The sequence below is a fragment of the Berghia stephanieae genome, chromosome 1 (assembly GCF_034508935.2).
Source record: "Berghia stephanieae isolate SIO BIC M18660-M18661 chromosome 1, UCSD_Bste_1.3, whole genome shotgun sequence".
Lineage (NCBI taxonomy): Eukaryota > Metazoa > Mollusca > Gastropoda > Nudibranchia > Aeolidiidae > Berghia > Berghia stephanieae.
This window is the reverse complement of record NC_088360.1, coordinates 94,714,017-94,736,516: the sequence shown is the minus strand read 5'-3', so window position 1 is coordinate 94,736,516 and position 22,500 is coordinate 94,714,017. Positions and strand designations below refer to the sequence as shown.

General features: G+C 36.0%; 1 protein-coding gene across 5 annotated transcripts in view; it reads left to right on the top strand.

Annotated features, from left to right (window-relative positions):
* Positions 1 to 22,500, top strand: part of LOC144962418 (uncharacterized) — a 386,454-nt gene that overhangs the window by 328,951 nt on the left and 35,003 nt on the right. For all 5 annotated transcript variants that reach the window (XM_078895354.1, XM_078895358.1, XM_078895355.1 and 2 more), the window contains exons 12-13: positions 9,403 to 9,561; positions 10,884 to 10,979. In XM_078895354.1, the coding sequence (XP_078751480.1) occupies positions 9,403 to 9,561; positions 10,884 to 10,979 (255 nt within the window). The remainder of the gene's footprint in view (positions 1 to 9,402; positions 9,562 to 10,883; positions 10,980 to 22,500) is intronic.

The window sequence follows — 22,500 nt, the reverse complement described above, 5'->3', positions numbered from 1 at the left end:
GAGAGTGTGAGGGAGAGAGAGAGAGAGAGAGAGAGAGAGAGAGAGAGTACACGCAATGCAATGTCCCTTCTGACAGAGTTAGAACCATAATATTATAAGACCGATGCTCACCCACACCCACAGCACTGTTATACATTGATAAATCACATTTTCTTTCATTTTGGCCTTAAATATGTAGCTTTAAAGTACGATGAATTAAGAGGACCTTCAACTTGGCAAAACCATGAGACTGTTATATTTTTTAATCAGGTTTAAGATTTTTTTATAAATTGAAGATCGACTTAATTTATCGATATTTTAAGTAAAACAAAAATAATTCCTACCTGGAAAGAAAAAAATAAAAAGCATTTTGATAGAATACGGCAGACAGCCGGTCTGTCTTTGAAATAGAATAAGAATTCAAATTTTAATGCGGTAATGGGACTCAATTTTCTCTCGGAGGGATAAGGATAGGATGAGGGGGATTGCTCCCGTTGAGTAGCAGGGGATGGATATAGATGATTGTTTTCGATCTATATGCGGCCCCTATCCCTCTCCTCTCTCACTCTGCCTTCTCCACTTCCCGACCCCACTCCTTTATCTATTTTTCATCTCAACGAGTGACGTCCTTCTCATAAATCCACACTTTATTCTCTGGTCCTATGAATCGCCTGAAACTATGGCTTCCTCTTCTCTATTGTACCTTTTATGACAATAAATGAATAGATTTATCATATCATTCTATTTCGAGTCGTCTCTCAAAGAGCACACACACACACACACACACACACACATATATATATATATATATATATATATATATATATATATATATATACATACATTGTGTGTATATATATAATATACATATATATATATATATATATTAATGTCTTCTCTCTCTCTCTCTCTCTCTCTCTCTCTCTCTCTCTCTCTCTCTTCCTTTTAAAAGCAATACTTATGATGTCAAGCTCCCAAAGATTAAATACGACTCAAACAGCATTGCCTTCTTTATGGTCTTGTTTCATGGGAGCTACCTTTGGACTAGTAGGTCCTTGGCTCTCGTTACCTCGTGGACAGCGCAAGTGGAGTCAATTAAAAGGTCTCTTTGCTCACATTTTCTTTTTAGGTGCAAAATGAATACTTACTGGTTAACAGCGATGTCTCAGAGTAAAGAGGTTTTCTGGATCAACTTCTCACTATTTTTTATGGATCTCTGTTATAACTCGAGTTTTTCCTCTAATTTTATTGTTATGAATACTCTCTCTATCTCTCTCTCTCTCTCTCTCTCTCTCTCTCTCTCTCTCTGACTCTCTCTCTCTCTCACACCCTATCTCTATATCTATCTATCTATCTCCCTCTTTTTTCTTTCTCTCCTCTCTTTCTCTCTCTCTCTCTCTCTCTCTCTCCCTCTCTCTCTCCCACTCTTTCTTTCTCTCTCTCCCTCTCTCTCTCTCTCTCTCTCTCTCTCTCTCTCTCTCTCTCTCTCTCTCTCTCTTCCTTTCTTACTCCCTTGTCTCGCCTCAAGAACAGTCTCGTGAATGCAAGACAAGGATGGTAACTGAGACTAGAATTTAGAAAGACGTATTTTAATATCGCAATTGACATGGTTATTTCCCTTTCAAATGTTAACGAACGAAGAAGTTGTTTCTCGTTTTATTTTGTCAGTGATATACCCCGAGTGAGTTGCGGGAAGGAAGAGAGGAGAGTCCTGGGGAAGAATAAGTGACTTCGCGAAGTCCCAGGTTTGAGATTTTTTACCAAGAAGAGTGGCATTAAATCCATCGAAATTTGAAAGACGAGTTTCCTGGCCAATTTTCGGTTTCTCCGGAGTACGGCCGATAGTTAAGTATTGACTCGTGCAATAACACCAGCCAGCCTCGATTCATTAGTTCTGTTTGTTTATTTTTAGCAATGATTGATTGCAGGTAAAACTACCGGATAACTCATAAATGTGTTTGTCCTGTCGCTCTTTGTTTATTTTACGATGATTGATCATTTATGAGTATCTACTTTAAACGTTAAAGTCACGCATGGATACAACAAGCCGCGTATTCTTTCCTTAAAATTTTTGTTATTTATCTTATTTTTCTTTTTGTTACATACATATTATGATGTAGTTCTTCAGAGCCATTAGACCCACGGGTCCTGAGTTTACCAATGTTTCTATAGCGTGAGATGGACAATAGAAATTGCTTGTCACCCTTTGATAAGACGCTTGTCTTTCGCAAAGTGCTTTCCGCGAGATCTAACAGACCCAGCTACCCAATCACTGCTGGGCGGACATTGTGAACGGGATAAATAAATCTCGACTTACCCCGTGATCGATCTCGTTTCCTTTGTGTGTGACACAAGAGCTCTACCAATTGAGCAACCGGGACCCCCTTACTGTAATGAATGATTGATTATTATTTTATTTTTTCGTGGTGGGAGGTACGAAGCTTTCACGAGGTGTGCGGCAAACAGTGATGAATCAGCGTTGGTTACGTTTTTTCCCTCTTTCTCCTTTAAGTTAATTGCTTGTCTTTACACCTTTTCGGTGGCACGGCTCATCGATAATTCAATTTATGTCTGTTAACATTTATTAGCCCCAGCGTATTTTATGTATACTAACTCCCTCTCTCTCTCTCCTCTGGTCATAAATTTGTCCCGCTGAAGGAGCTCCACTTTATTAATGTTAAGAAGCCGTTTTCAAGGTAATTAACTCCTTTGTTTATGTTGTAACATTTCGTATTTGATAATGACAAAGAGTAGAAATCCACGCGCCCATGAATGTAGTGTGAAGTTGATGGGTCAGCGATGCGGTGTCTCGTCCTGTAAATTGTAAACAAGTCAAGCGGTGCTGAGTGTGAGCATTGATCAGATTATGGACGTCGCATGTCAGCAAAATGAGGATCCCGGGGATTGTGTGCTGGGGGAAAGCATTTGTTTGCTGGTAGATGGACAACTGATTTGTTGACTCAGTCACGATTGTTGCAAGGGTATAAGTACAAAAATGTGTCGAGCAGTTGTCTTGTATGTGCCCTATGAGTTGGAGATTCAGTATATTGTGGCTTGCCCGAGAAGTAAATACATATAGCATTGTTATGCTTTTTAAGTATTGTGAACATTCGCTTAGTACATGTTCATATTCATCCATTTATTAATTAACAAAGTATATATACATGATAAGTACTACTTATAGTACATTCTTGGTTGTGCAGGATTTTCGAACTTGTAGTTTGTTTTTTAATTTACAAAAAAAAAAAGACAATACACACACACGCACACACACACACACACACACACATAAACGCACACACACACGCACACAAATCCCCATCCTGTTTCATTTAACAAGACAAACTCATGAAAATGAAATTACCGCTCCTTTGATACATAACAATGACGTCTGCCATCTGCACATGCTTAGTTGGTTCACCCCATAATTATACTTCTATAAAGGGTAGAGAGCTATATAGAAAGAGAGAGAGCGAGAGAGAGAGAGAGAGAGAGAGAGGGGGAGAGAGAGAGAGAGAGAGAGAGAAAGAGAGAGTTCTACGTATCATTATGATAATTACTTCCACGCGAATACAACGTACACAAAGATACCTACTGGTTTGTTTACTGGATAAGTGCGATACTAATAAATAGTCTAGACGATGTCTGGCGTCATTCATTCACGTAGGATCACGTGATATCATTCATCCGTGACGAAATGGCCGTGCAAAGCATCGGTAGATATCAATTGATGCATGGAATGGCACCGGGGGACAGCCTGTATTTACCCATTGGCATAAACATGGCCAGCAATGAGGACGCCATATTGTCTGGAGTTAAACGTATCGATATCATTATTATTTGTGATTAAACGTTCGTAATTAATTTGTTAGACAATATCCATGTTAAACCTTTAATTCCTCGTCTTTTTAAATCGATTTCTGTATGGTTCGGTTATTCCCATATCTCATGTTGGAAATGGTAGTGGATATTATCTTCTCCAGGTTGTCATGTCGGCTGCAGCAGTCAAAGCATCACCCCATTTGTCTCTTTCCTTCCTCATTGTGTCCTCCTCCGTGTTTCTCTTGGTCTGGCTTTTTTCTCTTTTCTTTTTGTATGATATCTGCAGAAGAATAATTTTCCTCCTTTCTTTCTGTATGATATCTGCAGAATTATACTTTTCATCCTCTTTCTGTATGAGATCTGTAGATTTATACTTTTCCTCCTCTCTTTCTGTATGATATCTGTAGAATCATGCGATCGAATGTTCCTATTAAATTGACTTGACTTAAAGACTTCCGCCCTCAATTGGGCGAAAAATTCTCGTACCTTGAACTTTAAAGAAGACATCGCGAGGTCTCAAGTTTCAGAGTTTTGCCAAGATGAGGGACATTCAATTCGATCGATGTTTAAAGGACCAGTTTTCTAGCCAAATTTTTAAATAAGTGTCTTTCCTGATTAATTTGTTCCTTGGTATAAAAACCTTACTCAGGTCCAAAGGATCGGCGTTTTAACTGATTTACGGTTGATTTTCACCATGACTATTATTAACCTAACAATATTGATTGTAAATGCACTTTGTTCTGTTCATATAATTTTTTTTCTGTTTAAACCCATATATAAAACATTCTCTTGGAGTCTTAAAGCAGTTTATTCCAATTCAAAGACAAAGGGACCTATTATAACGACTGCTTAACTCATTTATTTCCTCAAAATATATGGAATAAGACTTCTTCTTTTTAGTTGTTGGGGGGATGAGAAAAGGGGGGGGGGGGCATCTTTTTGAATGTTTGGCCATTCCGGTGGAGATTTACCCGGCTGCCATCATTGTGACGTAGACGATGGGGTAAACAGATTGGATGTGATTTGTGTAATGACCGTGTGATGGTCTTCGTGGAGAGAGAATTGCAAGTCGCTTGGACGCCTGGCGGACAGCCCAACCGGCGGCCTGGTTTTACTGGCCTTTCATAGGGAATTCCGCCGGCCGACAAATGAGGCGGTCCCAAGTTTATGTCCGCATTTAACGCTTGACGAGATTTATTGATGGCAAGCTCGATTAACAGCTTCTCTTTCTTTCTTGCTTTCTGATATTTTGCTTCAACCCCCACTCCCACCCTCTCTCTCGCTCTCTCTCTCTCTCTCTCTCTCTCTCTCTCTCTCACACACACACACACACACACACACACACACACACACACTAAAATCCTTTTTTTTTCATTTTCTTTTTATCTGGTATATATATACCGCTCATTCTTCTCATATTTTTTTTCTTTTTCTTTTCGTTCTGGAATTCTGTATCACATTCGGAATTGTAATATTCAAATTATTTTTTTTACATTTTACATATTGTGATTAGTTTAGTCGTTGTTAATGTTGTTGTTTCAATCGATTCTTCTAATTCATCATTATACTATTTATGGACAGACATTGAAATTTTGTGAAATTAGTGCCTACAAAATGATCTTTAGAGTCACATAAAAATCTACTATATTTCTTAATATTAAGTCCACATTTTTTAAAAATATACAAAAATTTGATTAATCAAAAATCAACATATCATTAACCCATCAACTTGTTTAATAATAATGTTATGAATCATATTATATGCCAGCACTAGGATTTGAACGCGCGACACATATGAATCCATACTGTTTCTAGAGATCAGACTCGATCGACTACTCTTTACCCCCCTCCCCCCAAACCCCGGCTGACCCACATTAAAAATGGGATTAGTCATCCATCCATCCACAAGTCTCACAACTCACCAAACCACAATCATCTCACGTCACAAGAGCCGTGATAATGTCCTCATAAACGGCCATTTCTAATCAGAATCGCCATTCAAATCGTTGCTACTAACTAGATACTTGGTGGTGATCCCTTCTAACCGGTCTAATCTCATTTCAATAACCAGTTAACTCCTGCCCTACTCTGGAAAAACACGTATTTGAAAATTTGGCCTGAAAACTCTGCCTTCAAATTATATCGATCGATTTAAATGAACATCAGCAAGGCCACAGGATTGAGAGTTTTTGCCAAGATTAATTTTAGGAGGGGAGGGGGACAAATAAATGTTGTTGTTTTTTTGTTTGTTTTTTTTTTGTTTGTTTGATTTGTTTTGTTAGTATTTTTATGACGTTTTTATGTTTTGTTTGTTTTTATATTGTGTTTGTTAATGTAAGTACGTCTTTGCTCTTGTCCCACCGCTATCTTCTGCCTTATTCTTACATAATGCCTTCCATTTTGACCATGTAAATGTTGCTGCTCGAAGCTTGAAGCAATAAATAACATTGTGAAATTGAATGTAAGCTTCAATTTAATGTACGAAAATAGATAAAATGGACGTTTCGGGTTTCCCCTTTATCAGCAAAAGAGGATGAATGAAACACTACAGACGAATGAGATAATGTGGTAGTGGCGTTGTTAACGCCTGTTAGGCGATAATACAATTTTTTCCCGACAGAACAAGTGCTGTTAACGCCAGGAGCTCATTTTACAAGAGGTTGTGAGTAAAGAGCCTTTGCCAAGGACTTAACTATGGGCAGACGCAGCTTAGAGCGGAGACTCGAACTCTGGACCTTCCGTATCATACAACTAGACCACATTGCCTTTGGGTCAAAACACAAAATAATTTCAAAAACATAAAATCGTTATTTTTTTGTTAGTTTTTAGGTCGAAATAATAATCACAACACACCATGATAGGTTGATCCTGACGAAAAAAAAATAGTTCGCTTAACTAGTTAATTGTGAGGTCCCAGGATTGAGATCCATTGCCAAGATAAGGTTATCTAAATCGATCGATATTTGAAGGAAGAGTTTTCAGGCCACATTTTTAAATACGTGTTTTTCGGGATTACCGCAGATCTTTTGCCAAGATAAGGTCATTTAAATTATTATATTACTTGAAGGACGAGTTTTCTGGCCAAATTTTTAAATATGTGTTTATCAAGATTACAGCAGTGAACTGGTTAAGTTTCATTTTAGTCGTAAACAATAATTTTTAAGGCAGCGCTCTGTTTACTAAAATTTATTAGTAATTGCGGCGGCGATTTGGGCGGTGACAGGGGTAAGGGAGCTAACTGTGAAAAATCAAATCTGGATTGCTGTGTCCTTTTTTTTTTTCCTTCGTCCGATGAGAGCGAAGAACGGCAATGCGCGGGATGGAGTGAATGAAACCAAAATTTATGAGGACGGTCATCGATTTTCAGGAAGGAAGTGTTGGGGATTATGAAGATTTGTTATTATAGTATTATCATTTTGTAATGATTGTTGGATCTTGGTGCCAGGAGATGGACAAATGATATTGATAAACACTCCAATAAAATAGCAAGTCCCGTATAACCGGGCTTCTCCATCTCGCAAACAACTTTTGTGTGAATTTTAGATTCATTGCTTCTATCTATTTATCTATCTATCTATCTATCTATCTATCTATCTATCTATCTATCTATCTATCGATCTATCTATCTATCTATCTATCTATCTATCTATCTATCTATCTATCTATCTATCTATCTGTCTATCTATCTATCTATCTATCTATCTATCTTCTGTCTTCTATCTATCTATCTATCTATCTGTCTGTCTATCTATCTATCTATCTATCTATCTATCTATCTATCTATCTATCTATCTATCTATCTATCTGTCTGTCTGTCTGTCTGTCTGTCTGTAATTCCATCTATCTATCTCCTATCTACTATCTATCTTTCTTTCTTTCTTTCTGTCCATCTGTCGCTCTATTTATCTATCTATCTATCTATATGTCTATATGTGTCTATCTATCCATCTGTGTATACATGCATCTATGTATGTATGTATGTATTTATGTATGTATGTATGTATGTATGTATGTATGTATGTATGTATGTATGTATGTATGTATGTGCGTGTGTATGTATGTGCGTGTGTATGTATGCGTGTGTGTATGTGTGTGTGTGTGTGTGCACGTACGTACGTAGGCCTGTCTGTCTGTCTGAATGTATGTATGTATGTATGTATGTATGTATGTATGTATGCATGCATGTATGTATGTATGTATGTATGTATGTATGTATGTATGTATGTATGTATGTATGTGTGTATGTATGTACGTATGTATGTCTGTATGCATATATGCTTAATCTATTTATCCACCAATCTCTCTAATATAAAAAAAAAAACAAAGTGTTTTATCTGTGTTTGAAAGTAAACATTTCCCGTCCCGATTCAATCTATATTATTATGAGGAACGCTAAAACTAATAATAGCGCCAGCAGTATTAAATTTAAATTTTTAAAATAATATAAATAGTATTCATTTCCCCGGAGAGAGCATGCATGGCGGATGTTTACGCCAGTCTATGATACCAGCAATTTTATTCCCGCTGTTCGTCTGCGTTTCTAATTAGTGATAGTGATAGTAAAAGATATGATTAGAATCTTAACTACGCTCTCCTTTTACCTCCCCTTTCCTCTCTTCCCTCCCCTTGTAATTTCGTGTAATAAGCGTGTTTCTATGCCAACGCCGCCAGCTGGAGGGAGCAAGGTTATGAATGAAGTCTGAGGACCTCGATGTAATTTATACCGGCGCAATTTTAATGAACGTATCCTATAATATTTTAGTTCATATTTTTTAATGAGTCATTTTGCGTAGGTTTCCATCTTCTCAAATTATCATTCCGACTTAGTTTGCTTTAGATTCTACTGTCTGTTGATGATGATTATGAAGATGATGATGATAATGATGATGATAATGATTATTATTATTATTATTATTATTATTATTATTATTATTATTATTATTATTATTATTATTATTATTATTATTATTATTATTATTATTATTATTATTATTACTATTATTATTATGTTTATTATATTATTATTATTATTATATTATTATTATTATTATTATTATTATTATTATTATGAGGAGGAGGAGGAGGAGGAGGAGGAGGAGGAGGAGGAGGAAGAGAAGAAGAAGAAGAAGAAGAAGAAGAAGAAGAAGAAGAAGAAGAAGAAGAAGAAGAAGAAGAAGAAGAAGAAGAAGAAGAAGAGGAGGAGGAGGAGGAGATGGAGGGAGAGAAGAAATAATGTCGATAGTTACACAGATTAAGTTATGACCTTAAAAAACGTGCACAATCTCAACAGTCCCCCACAATCATGGTCCAATGGAGCTTAAGATTATCCTGGATTTTGTGGCATTAGATGGACAGTTACAATGGCTTTCTACGAGCAAAGTACTTTCTGTCATATCTATTGAACCCATTTACCCACAATCAGTGCTGGATGGACGGAGGTCTCAGAGTGGATCTCTATTTTTAGGACACATTCTCCTCCAATTGGTTATCTTAATTTCCTCCCCCTCCACACACTCACTTCAAAGTCATTATAATCTGCATTATTATAAATTGTGCTTTATCTCTTTTTTTTTTTTTTTCTTCTTTTTCTTTAATCCATAGGTGCCGAGGCCACTGGTGTTGGGGCTGCCCCAAGCGTTTATCTTCGTGATGACCCAATTTGCGGCACCCAATTGGAGAACCAGAGTGAGCTACGGGCACCCACAGCTGATAAAGCAGCACATTATCTCGATGCAGCACTCGCCGCCAGGGGCATTGCAGGTAAGCTGGGAAGAAAATGGAATCAACTTTAGTGTTTTTATAGGATTGTTGTCCTTCAGAGGTCATTTTGCGTCGGAAAGAACAGATATCGGGAATGTTGTTGTTTCACGGTTCCAGGGACTATTGTGGGCTGCCAGGGACCTTCAATTAGAGTTTAAACAAAAAGATCTCGGAGCCAATTCTAGATTATCTTTATCCACCGTTTCATCTTTGAACGATATAATCATCATAATAGCTTTTATTTGCCGATCAAAGGCAAGGAGAAACGATGTCCATGATAATGGTAATAATTATAATTATTACATGTGTATATTTGCAGTTAACTATCTTACATGATGAAAATTTAACAGGGTTTTGTCCCTTACATATAATTCATAATTTAGGAATTATAATTATGATTATGATGTGTGACAGGAGATTGACGGTAGATTACTGGCATCATATATACATATTGAATTTTAATGAAAATAATAGCATGTTTCAAAAACAAAATGTTAACTACCGCATAATATACTTATAACTACAGTTTTATGCGGGGGGGGGGGGAGAAGTTGCCGAGTGGTTAAGGCATTGCACTGTGACCTGGAAGGTCCCGGGTTCGAGCCCCGCTTTAGGAACTTTCGTATTTTTCCTTGGGCAAGATTATTAACCCCTAATTTGCTCACTTGTTCAACATGGGTGATTCCTGTTGACATCAGACATCTTGTTTAATGAATTATCTTCCTTCGTGGAATGCCGAGGCATCGATATCTTATGACACGGGAGCGGAAGGGCATAATTTATTGTTAATTTAATTAATTCTTTATATGAGTGTTTCAATTTACGAACCTCCATCCACCAAAGCACAAAAATAAAATAGACATGAATGATAACTGTAATAATAATACATTGCATTGAATTCACAGTAATATCTCATTTCACTCTGAATAAGTTAAACCAATAATAAAGTATTTCCTTTCGCCGAGAGATATTTCAACTTTTTACAAGTTTGAAATTTGAGAACTGGTTCTTCTTTGGATGTTTTAGCGTGTATGTCCGCTAGTTGTGAGAGATATGAGTTTTGTTAAATACAGTTCGTCACATGCATATAAAGAACTAATAAATAATCGCATGTTAGGTTCCAGATTTGATGCTCTACCAACCCTTGTTTCTCACCATTAATAAGTTAGCTCTGTGTTGTTGTTTTTTTAAGTGTTTTTTTTTTCTCCCTGTTACGGCAGTGTGCTCCCCGACTTCCAGAAAAGTGAGAGTAACTCTTTTTAAAGGCATATCAAAATTTATTATTGTAACTATATTATGTTTTTTCCCCCTTATTTTCCCAGACGAGGACGAGGCCAGGTCATCTCACCTTCTGTTTACCTTGAACGTCTATCAGTATCGGATAGAAAAGGCTAACTCCAAAGCTGGGCTGCCGGGAGGTAAGTTGTACATTGTAGATTGTTATGGCTTACTCTGACAAAACACTTTTATATCTCGGCCAGAAAAAAAAAACAAAAAAACTGTTCATTCAAATATCGATCAATTTTAATGACCCCCATCTTGCAGTATAATCTCAAACCAAAATCTTACTGTTACTCAATGATTTTTTCCCCTTTTTTTGTTGACACTTATTGTTTGTAGCGTAACAGAATCTAATTTGACATGTCCTCAGACTTTTCAAGTGTTTTAGAAAGGAATCATGTTAGTCATTGCCAAAATAAAATCTTCCATAAAGTTAATGATTTCTTGACATGAGAAAATTATGAATTAACAGGGTTAACGGAAGACGATATAATGAAAGGAAAGGAACGTTTCCATATGTGTTGGTTACACTTTCATCAGACTTCTAGTGTATTTTTCAAAGAATCATAATTTGTAAAAAAGAAATTTTTAAAAAGAAGTAAAAAAGAATACCATGCAATTCAGCGCTTTGAAAAGTCTTTGCCGTCATCTATTTTATTAGTTGTAGAATTTACAAAAACGTTGAAAGTTCGTGGAAATCACAAGTTGTGGAAATCAGCTGTATATAGTAGTTTTCATTGACCAGCTCTGCTTTTCTTTTTTATACCAATTAGAATTTTGTGGAAATAAATTTTGGTCTTTTTTCTCTTTATAGATTAATACGTGTTTGTTCTTAGTTTTGACCCTAATGTCTTTATATGTATATTGATAATTCTATCAAAATATTGTAATAGCAACTCAAAATTGGCTGAAAAGCATCCGGCAGCCTGCTGTTTATTGACTCTAGATTGACTATCGGTATGCCATGTTTATTGACAGAGGGAGACAGTACTGCCATGCTCTGACAAAAGATTTTTTTTTTTATTTGGCCGTAAAACTTTTTTAACTTTATAAAATATCGATAGATTGAAATGACCCCTAATTGTCGAATAGTTTTTTACTCTGAAAATTCGCTGTAGTGACATCTCAAGTTTAAGGCATTTTGAAAAGCTTGGGGGTCATCTTAAACTATTTCTATGAACTTAAAGTTTTATGGCCAAAATGAAAATAAGATGTTTTGTTAGTATACGGCAAAGTAGTTTTGTGTATTTTGGCACCAATTCTTCCAGTCCGATGATCGTCCACTTTCCCCCCCAAATTGTTTTGTTTCGTTCCGAGGTAACGATTCCCACTTTTTAAGACAGATGGTTCTCTCTCTACCCGATGTCTTCGTACTTCCTACTAATGTTGATTCCTTTGTTTTGACAAGTTACTTTCTTGTTGTTTTGCTCATGTCAGTCGCGGAAGAAAGGTAGAATCGTAAACAAAGAATACACATCGTTTTCCCTCTCCTCTTTTATGTTTTATATCACAACTGGCGATCAAAGTTCAATGTCGAAGTGGTAATTACGTATTATGCAAGAAAATATTTGCGTGGGAAATACCGAATATTTTATTTCGAAGTCGTGGGAAGTTGTTAAACAGGGATAACTATACTCTGAGATTTGTTGAGTAATGATACTAAATCTAATTTTTAAAAGTATCTTGTTTTATGACGGAGAATTACGCGAAAATAGAGTGAGGGAAAAGATAGAAATAGAGATAAACTTAGATAAATAGATAGGTAAAGAGAGAGAGAGAGAGAGAGAGAGAGAGAGAGAGAGAGAGAGAGAGAGAGAGAGAGAGAGAGAGAGAGGAGAATTGGGGTCATGGAAGAAGAGAGAAGAAGAAGAAGAAGAAGAAGAGAAGAAGAAGAAGAAGAAGAAGAAGAAGAAGAAGAAGAAGAAGAAGAAGAAGAAGAAGAAGAAAGAAGAAGAAGAAGAAGAAGAAGAAAGAAGAAGAAGAAGGAAGAAGAAGAAGAAGAGAAGAAGAAGAAGAAGAAGAAGAAGAAGAAGAAGAAGAAGAAGAAGAAGAAGAAGAAGAAGAAGAAGAAGAAGAAGAAGAAGAAGAAGAAGAAGATTTCAAGTGACCATGTCAATCTTTTTTTGTTCTAGGTGAGTTTGATGAATGGGGTTTTTGGACTCTAAAGTCATAATAGCTACGCTATTTATTTTATATTTCTTCGATAAACTTTTAAATGCTACTATTTTTAAACATTCTCAATTGCTTTTATGTTTTGTGTTTTCTTTGACATATCTTACATGTATTATAACATTATTTATTTGTTTGTTTTAATTTTGGTTTGCTTATTCCGTTGTCATTTATTTTTTACCCAGCTAAATACAATGTAAATTTGAATTGATAAAATTCCCGTTCCAAATTTGTGTGTCAAATATTTATTTATTTATTTATTTATTTATTTATTTATTTATTTATTTATTTATTTATTTATTTATTTATTTATTTATTTATTTATTTATTTATTTATTTATTTATTTTGGCACGTCTTTTAATTTCTATGAAGACAATTAGCGTTCAGTCTTTTTTAGCAACCATACAGTTTTGTTCTGTTGCTGATTGGTTGGTTGTGTGACTAGTAGATAGTAGCTGCTGGAACAGTTTGTTTCAAGAGTTAATAGATAGACCTCTTCATTCACTCGTCAGTCATCAAAGTGTCAGAGGAGGTCAGATGGTGCAGGTACGCATAGCAGTCATGACTAGGAGGCCGTTTATAGCCGACACTGGACATTTGTTGGTCAGTTAAATTAGCTTCGTCTGACTGTTGTACTGCCGAACTCTGGAAAACACGTATTTATAATTTTGGCCGGAAAACTCGTCCCTTCAAATATCGATCTTTTAAAATGACTCTCATCTTGGCAAAAACTCTCAAACCTGGGACTTTACGAATTCTCAGGTTTGAGAGTTTTTGCCAAGACGAGAGTCATTTTAATCGATTGATATTTGAACGACGAGTTTTCGGGCCAAAATTTTAAATATGTGTTTTATTCAGATTAAGGTAGTGTTATAGTACATACATATTATGTTTTCATAGAGTATCTCGTGGAGTATCGGGGCCATGCCTTGTTGTCTAGACGCATTGGTGAGGGCTGTAGAAATGGGTTAAGTATAGCAGAAGGTAGTAAAAATGGCCCTTGGCTTGTTTGGATTGCTGAGTCCGGCCAACTTTGATAGTTGATGGCATGTTTACTGCCCTTTGTTTTTGTTTCGTTGATTTTAAACATATTTTTTTTTTCTATTTATTTTATTATTATTATTATTATTATTATTATTATTATTATTATTATTATTATTATTATTATTATTATTATTATTATTATTATTATTATTATTATTATTGTTGTTGTTGTTGATGTTGCATTTTTGTCTCGAAACATTGCACTTAATGTAGAGGGGTCAGGTATTTAAATGATGCTTATTTAGATCACGCTGATATCTTACTAACATATTTATAGCACAGTAAAGTCACGCTAGCATCTCACAGTTTAGTAATAAATATTCCTTTTTGAAAAAAAATAAAAAAATAAAATCATTTCCAATTTCCAATCTTCTCGTCTGAAGTGTAAATCTGACCTACTTTTCTCGACTTCATCTTGTTACTTTTTTAAAATTATCGAAAGCTCCTTAAACCACATCAAGGCTTAAGACGTTTGATACACTAAAATATTTATGAATGATTTTGTCAACACCAACATGCCTGGACATTGTCTTCCATCGCTTCCAGACTGCTCTGTCACGTTCTCTCTCTTTCTCCTGCTCTTAATCTCTCATCACCTTTTGATGTGTTGGAGGAGAAATTGAGCGATCTTGTCAAACATCCATCCAACCAGTGGCTCATGATCCGACCCAATTCAATCTCAACCCCGAAATGTAGACAGTAGTCGTTTGGGATCGGGCTATGTAGTACTATTAGTAGTTCTTTAGAATATAAAGCTCATGGACAGTAGCAATTCCTTGTTACCTTTTGGATCAGACGCTAGTGTGTGTGTATAGAGTAAAGTATATTATTTCCAGGTTTCGGCATTGCGTTCAATTAATTACTTAAGGGAATCAATAATGACAATAAAAATGTAAGAAAAAATGAAAATCATCAATGGAAAGCGCTGCTGGTGATGACGATGATGAGGTAGATGAGAATGATGATGACGACGACGGCAGCGATATTGTTGTCGATGATGATGATGATGATGATGATGATGATGATGATGATGATGATGATGATGATGATGATGATGGAAATATGGTGATGATGATCTTGACGATGATGCATTGGCGCACTTTTTTCATGAATGAGGAACACTCTTGAAGAGAGAGAGAGAGAGAGCGAGAGAGAGAGAGAGAGAGAGAGAGAGAGAGAGACTGAACTCGCCACCTGTCTTCAGTCTGTTTACTTAACTCAACAATGTATACAAAAAACGGAAACAAGATAAGATTTGGTTTGTTTTATCACAAGCAATTCATATTTCTGTAGTAAGTTACTGCGCAGATATAAATATTCTTTTTCTTTTCTTTCACCCCAAGTAAAGCAGTGCATTTTGCAACACCCCCCCCCCCCTCATCTTTGTTTACACTGCCGTATATTGATTTGACAATGAATAAAAATATAAATATATAGATAAATAAGTAGATAAAAAATTAATAAATAAATACATAAATAAATGAATAATTAAGTGATTTTTTTTAAATAACAAAATAAGCAACTTAATTTTTTTTGATAGTCCTTTAATTTGTGGAAAAGAGAAAAATTTGAGATTTCAAATAAGATTTTATACTACTTTTGAAAATATACCTTAATAATAAATTAAATATACTCGGAAAAGAAATGAAGAAAGAAAAAAGAAAATCGTATTTCATACTCCATGATGTAAAACTAACATTATGCTATAAGATCCAGCTAAATGACTTGGGCACCAGCATACCTAGCAATCACCCACCCATTATCTGACCCGTCTCCCTAATTCTTCTCATTAATTTGTTAATCCGACCATTTGGCCGTACGTCCATCCACACCTGTATCAGCCATGCATCACCTATTTCATACACCATCCGTGGCGCCATCTCTACATCTCCAATCTTATCGCGCCAACCTGTTTTACACCCGTCTATAAAAATATTATTATGTATTTAAAATATATGTGACCCATCGTCTCTAAACGGTTTTAAGTCGGGGTGGACCAGATGTTGAAAAGTGACATGAAAATTAAAATCATTATAAATATGAATATTTGTTGTTGTTTATTATATTATTATTTATCCTCGATAAAAACAAATAATCTTAAACGAAGTCTAATATTGATGGCTATAATTCCAATTTCCAGCATTTAAGTCATCCAACATAATACCGATTTCAGAAGACGGGTCACATTTTTCTATCAAGGGTACCGCGAGTTTACTTCAACTTTAACTCTAGTTTTCTGATTATAATGTTATTTTTCTTCTTCTTCTTCTTTTTTTTTAAATTTTGTTTTGTTTCCTTTTTTTTATAACATATGCATTTTATTTCATGCTCTTTACAAACAACAAACACCAAAAAAAAAGCAACTATCAAACTAAACGAATACAATATTTTCTCATCCCATCCACCCGTCTTGACACCTGACCGATGATCTGTGATCACTCCATTCATTTTTCCAATCCATCCAACTTCACATGTATTCAATTTATCCATTTAGGTATCTATCTTCAATAGTCCTTCCTTTAAGATTTTATAACTTCTACCCATCAATCCACCTATGGGTCAGTCCATTCAATCCTTTCATACATTATCCATCAATTTATCATTATCCATTCATTCATCCATCTGTCCATCATTTAACCATTTACACAACCATCCATCCTTCCACCCATCCATTCCCCCCATCCATTCCCCCATCCATCCATTCACCCACCCATCCATCCTTCCACCAATCCATCCACCCATCCATCCATCCATCCATACCCCCACCCATGCATCCATCCATTCACCCACCCACCCATCCATCCATTGACCTATCCACCCATCCATCTTTCACCATAATACCACCATAATACTTCCAATAGACCTCTATAACGATTCCTCGATCCGCTTCTATCCTTACTCATCAACTGGCTCCTTCAGGCGTGCTCTGTCATTAGTTATGTAACCAAACTATTAACCGACTCTTTCTCTTTTATTACTCTCCTTCAAGACACTAATAAATTTCTTCTTTCTCTCCACCAACTCTTCCTCCTAATGTTCCTCCTCCTACTTCCCCTCCTCTCCCTCCTCACCTTCCTCTTGATTTATCATTATCATCATCATCATTTTCTCCCTCTCATCTACCTCCTCATCCCTTTCTTCCTCCTCCTCTTCCTCCTCCTCTACTCCTCCTCTTCTTCTTCTTCTTCTTCTTCTTCTTCTTCTTCTTCTTCTTCTTCTCTCTTCTTCTTCTCTTCTTCTTCTTCTTCTTCTCCTCTTCTCTCCTCCTCCTCCTCCTCCCTTCTTTCTTCTTCTTCTTCTTCTTCTTCTTCTTCTTCTTCTTCTTCTTCTTCTTTTCTTCTCTTCTTCTTCTCTTCTTCTCTCTTCTTCTTCTTCTTCTTCTTCTTCTTCTTCTTCTTCTTCTTCTTCTTCTTCTTCTTCTTCTTCTCCTCTTCCTCCTCCTCCTCCTCCTCTTCCTCTCCTCCTCTTCATCCTTCTCTTCCGCCACCTCCTCCTCCACCACCACCACCACCACCTCCTCGTTCTCCTCCTCCTTCTTCTCTTCCACCTCCTCCTCGTTCTCCGCCTCTTCCATGAATTGATACTTTACTTGTTCTTATTCCTTTTTATTTGCACTCGTTTCTTGGTAAAATACCAATATAAATCTCTCTAAGATCGGGACAGATTTCTATGAAAAGTATTCGGATTATCGATAGTTCGTATTATGTATCGGAAGCCAACTCAACATACCCCGTCATTAGGTCGCCTCGCTCAGCACTAATTCATCGCCATCTATCAACAACACCCCGATACTTACAAATCTTGTTCTCTCTCAAATACTGACTAGTACTAAATCACGTTACCTTTAGTACTGCTGTCACATTCCAAATTGACAGACAATGTCTTCATACCTCACGAATACCGCGCAAGGGCTAGAACTTCGTGCCGTGTCACATTCCGTAATGGCACCTTACCTGCTACAGTACAGACTCAAGTCATGCCTCTTGCCAGTTAGTTTTCTATAGAAATTGCTGATCAATTCACAGAAAAAAATGATATATTGGTGTGAAAAAAAATGCTACAAATTCATGTAAAGCTCTCTTTTTATGTTTAATTGCACACAATATAAATGCGGTTAAGAGTTTAAAATGATGTCCTTTCTAAGTACAACTGACACTATCAAATTTCACTACGTTATAAAAGTAAACTTTTTCTGTTCTGGCCAATGCAGCGTAATCAGTAAAATAAATGCATTTAGTTAGTATTATATTGTCCGTTAGATGTAAATAAGTTGTGATTGAGGAAAATATAATTCCCCCCCCCCCCCAAAAAAAAAAAAAAAAGCCAAAAACACACAGACACAGACACACATCCTTAATGGACGAGCATCAAACATTTTGCCGAAGTTTTTTAATTTGGCATAGAAAAACCACTGGCAACCCTCGCTGCAAACAAATTCCATGCTATCATCTTCTTGCAATATTAATTCTCTCCCAGAAGCCTAACGTCCGTCGTCGCGTTCCTGACAGTGGCACAATGCCCCAGGAATGAGTCGCCATGACGGTCAAACTTAACTTGAAGCCCGTTCTTTATTTACACTTGTTAATGGATCTTGTGTGCTCAGACTCTAGTATTCGTTCTTATTTATTTATTATTCACTTCTTTCTTTCTTTCTTTCTTTCCTTATTTATTTATTTATTTATTTATTTATTTATTTATTTATTTATTTATTATATTTATTTATACATGTATCATTACTACATATTATGTGTAGTCAGTTATTCACACATTATTGCCCATCTGGTCCATTTAGGTCCAAAATCGAACCCGTATCCTCCAAGTTTTCATCTCTTATCCATCCCTACCCTCCATCCCAGCTCAAATCTAATATTATATTCTTGCAATGGACCCATCATTTTCGATGTATTTTAGTGGACTATATTAATGTTATTTTGACACTTATTTGTTCATTGTAAGGTATCCCTCCCAATGCCCAGTTGATTCAGGTCAGACATACACACACACACATACACACACACACTCATTCACACACACATACACATAGACACAGAAAAGATGTGTATATATATATATATATATATATATATATATATATATAAAGAGAGATATAAGAGTAATATAAAGAGAGAGAGAGAGAGAGAGAGAGAGAGAGAGAGAGAGAGTTGACATCAAGTTTCACACATTATCTCTAATGTATGTACCTCCAGTACAATTGATGTCCTCTGCCCAAGTGGTATCAGATTACACCTCAGCTGGAGAAGATGTTGCCTTCAGAATAATTTTCAAAATCAGTATGTCTTGGTCAGGTGTTTCAAGCTCCTTAAATCTGGTTCATTTATACCAGGCAACTGTTTACTTCGTATCTGAGAGGACATTTGTTTTTATCATTAGATGTGAGATAAAACTGTTACCATTTGAAATTAGTCTTTGAGTAAACCATCAACAGCGTGACATTTGATGCTTGGCTCACTTGGCACGCGCCAAACTTATAGTCATTTTTACGAAGACGGTAGTAATAGTTGAATTGTGTATTATAAGCTACTGTTCTTTTCATGGGAAGGGTGGGTTTGTGGTTACTTCCTTGTTATCTAACTCTGTGTTGTCTTGTTAGGCTCTCACTCATTTTGGCATTTCAGCTGTTTTCTAACTAACGTTTTTAAAAGTTTGGCCAGAAAACTTGACTTCAGTGATCGAGGGACTAAGATTACCCCTAAAGTATCAAAATTGTAACAATAAAAAAATCCCAAATCATCTTAAAGAAATCTGGAATTTGAGACCTTTTGACAATTTTGATAAATTTGGGTTTATCTTTGAAGTAAATAATTTTCTTTAGCCACATTTTAGCCAAAAATGAATGTGTTTTGTTAGAGTAGGACAGAGTTGCTCACGGCCGTCACAACAATGATAAGGAACCATGGAGGGATGTTTGAATGAGATTATGATATCGTGGGGGTAATCGTGACCCAGCCTTGACGAGATAACAAAGGCAGTAGGGAGATACTGTTATTATAAACTGTGTTGCTTTAATTTTGTATCGCATGGGGCTTCCACTGACAAGTAATGTTATTTTGAAAATAGATAAATGAATAAATAAACGGAATTATTTAGTTTACGTCAGTTTTATCTGCGTTAGATGACGAAGGTTTGGCATCAAATAAAAGACAATAGCTGGAGTAGTTTCCCAAACGTGTCGAAGAAGTGTTGAAATAGGTGATACCACATTGTCCACAATTTTCCGTGATTTTGAGAAGTTGTTCCTGTTATACTTTTGGTGGCAGCCTCTTAGTTTTTAGACATTCGGCATTATTGTTCAACACAAAAAGGTTATTAAAATGATCATTTCTATAATTCATTTAATTATTGGTGTGTCTTTTTTCATATCCAAACGAGAGGCAATCAGATGTATACATGACTGAAAGAAATGACCCTGCTTTGTTTTATTTTACTGTTGTTGTTTTGTTTATTTGTTTTTGTTTTATTTTGTTTGTTTTTGTTTTTTTACATAATTTTGTTGGAAATGACTAAATGCGATGCCATGAGAGGAGCATTTAGCATGCAAGAGCTTTGTAGTGATGGGTGGCGTTGACTGTAGTGCGTCCCCCTCTGAGCTAGGAGGAGATTTCTATAACAGTTGGGTCCTTGTTCGATTCTCCTCAACACTAAGATTTTATCCTCTATTGTATTCTGGTACTTTTCTGCTCGTTTTATTTCTTGTCATTAACAATGTCGGATCCTTTCAGACTGGATATAGAGGATGAATTACTGCAATTGAGTAATTCGGGGGGGGGGGGGGGGGGGGGGGGGGGGAGAGAGAGTTTTATTCTTTGTCTTATTTTATCTCGGCCGTTTGAGAGTAAAAATTGAGGCGTGTGTTTTAAAACTGTTGAATATACCACCATTTACCTTGATGCTGATATCATCGGATATCCATTACAACTGTCCCAATTTCTCTTATTTTAACTCACTCAACCCTAATTCCGACTACATCTGGAGTTTACCCGGGGTTACTTTTACCCCATGCCTATTTATCATACATGTTTCTGAGACGAATTATAGGCGTAATATCAAAGCTAATATTTTTAGTTTTTGCATGTTACCGATAGTTGAATAAAACTATGTACATGCTCATTTTAAATGCATTTTTTTCCAATTTTGAAAAGTCGCAAAAATCTCTAGGATTGAGTGAGTTAAACATACCACACTAACTTCCTGAAATTAATTAGGAACCGATTTTTTTTCAAATAAATAAAGTAAATTGGTCTTTATATCTCAGAATTACAACAATGCGCCGTTTGTTATCATTTGCATCTGTTCAATGGTTTATTGTAATAACCACCATGCTAGGCAATTACTGCCATGCTCTGGAAAAAACACATATTTATAAAATTTGACCAGAAAACTAGTCCTTCAAATATCGATCGATTTAAATAACCCTAGTCTTAGCAAAAACTTTCAAACATGGGAATTCGCGAAGTCCCAGGTTTGAAAGTTTTTGTTAAGACGAGGGTCATTTAAAATCGATCGATATTTAAAGGACGAGTTTTCTGACCAAATTTCTAAACGTGTGTTTTTCAAGAGTACGGCAGATTACTGGTCTGTACTTCTCTACACCGATAAAAGACTTTTCACATTTTGGTCAAGAAACTAAGACTCCAATACCGATCGCTTTGGGTGATCACGACTAACCCGACCTGTCTAAAAATATCAAACCTGAGACTTATTTGAAGTCTCCGATATGTTACCGTTTGACAAATTGGTGTTTTTGTCATAGATCGACCTGGAAAGTAAACGTTTTCTGATTTAATTTTTTTTTAAAAAGGACGAATGTGATTTGTCATTGTAGAGCGGTGCAGGCTATTTGGGGGGGGGGGGGGGGGGGGGGGGACATGCTGGTGTAGTATTATTAACCAGTTGACTGCCATACTCTGGAAAGAGCCGTATTTAAAAAAATTAGCCAGAAAACTCGTCCGTCAAATATCGATCTATTTAAACGACTCTCATCATGGCAAAAGCTCTCAATCCTGGGACATCGCCAGGTCTAGGGTTTGAGGGTTTAATTCCAAAATGAGGGTCATTTAAATTGTTCGATATTTGAAGGACCCGTTTTCGGGCTAAATTTTGTAAAATGTGTCTCTTTTCAGAGTACGGCAGTTAAAAATTATCTTCCACCAGATCTTGGACCGCCCTCTCTAATTACAACAATTAAATATTTCCTTTTGATGTCCCCACGATATCCCTATATTATGTTTGTTGTTAGTTCTCATCATATGGGAAGTTGCATTTCAATACTTCCATTATCTTTTTACGATTTCAGTATTATTGGGGTTATTGGCTAGTTTTTGCTTTGTTTTTGGTCTTGTTTTGTTTTGTAGCTATTCAATTTTTACAATCGAATCAATTGTCATGTGGTTTACATATTATGAATGAACGTGAAATTATACTTT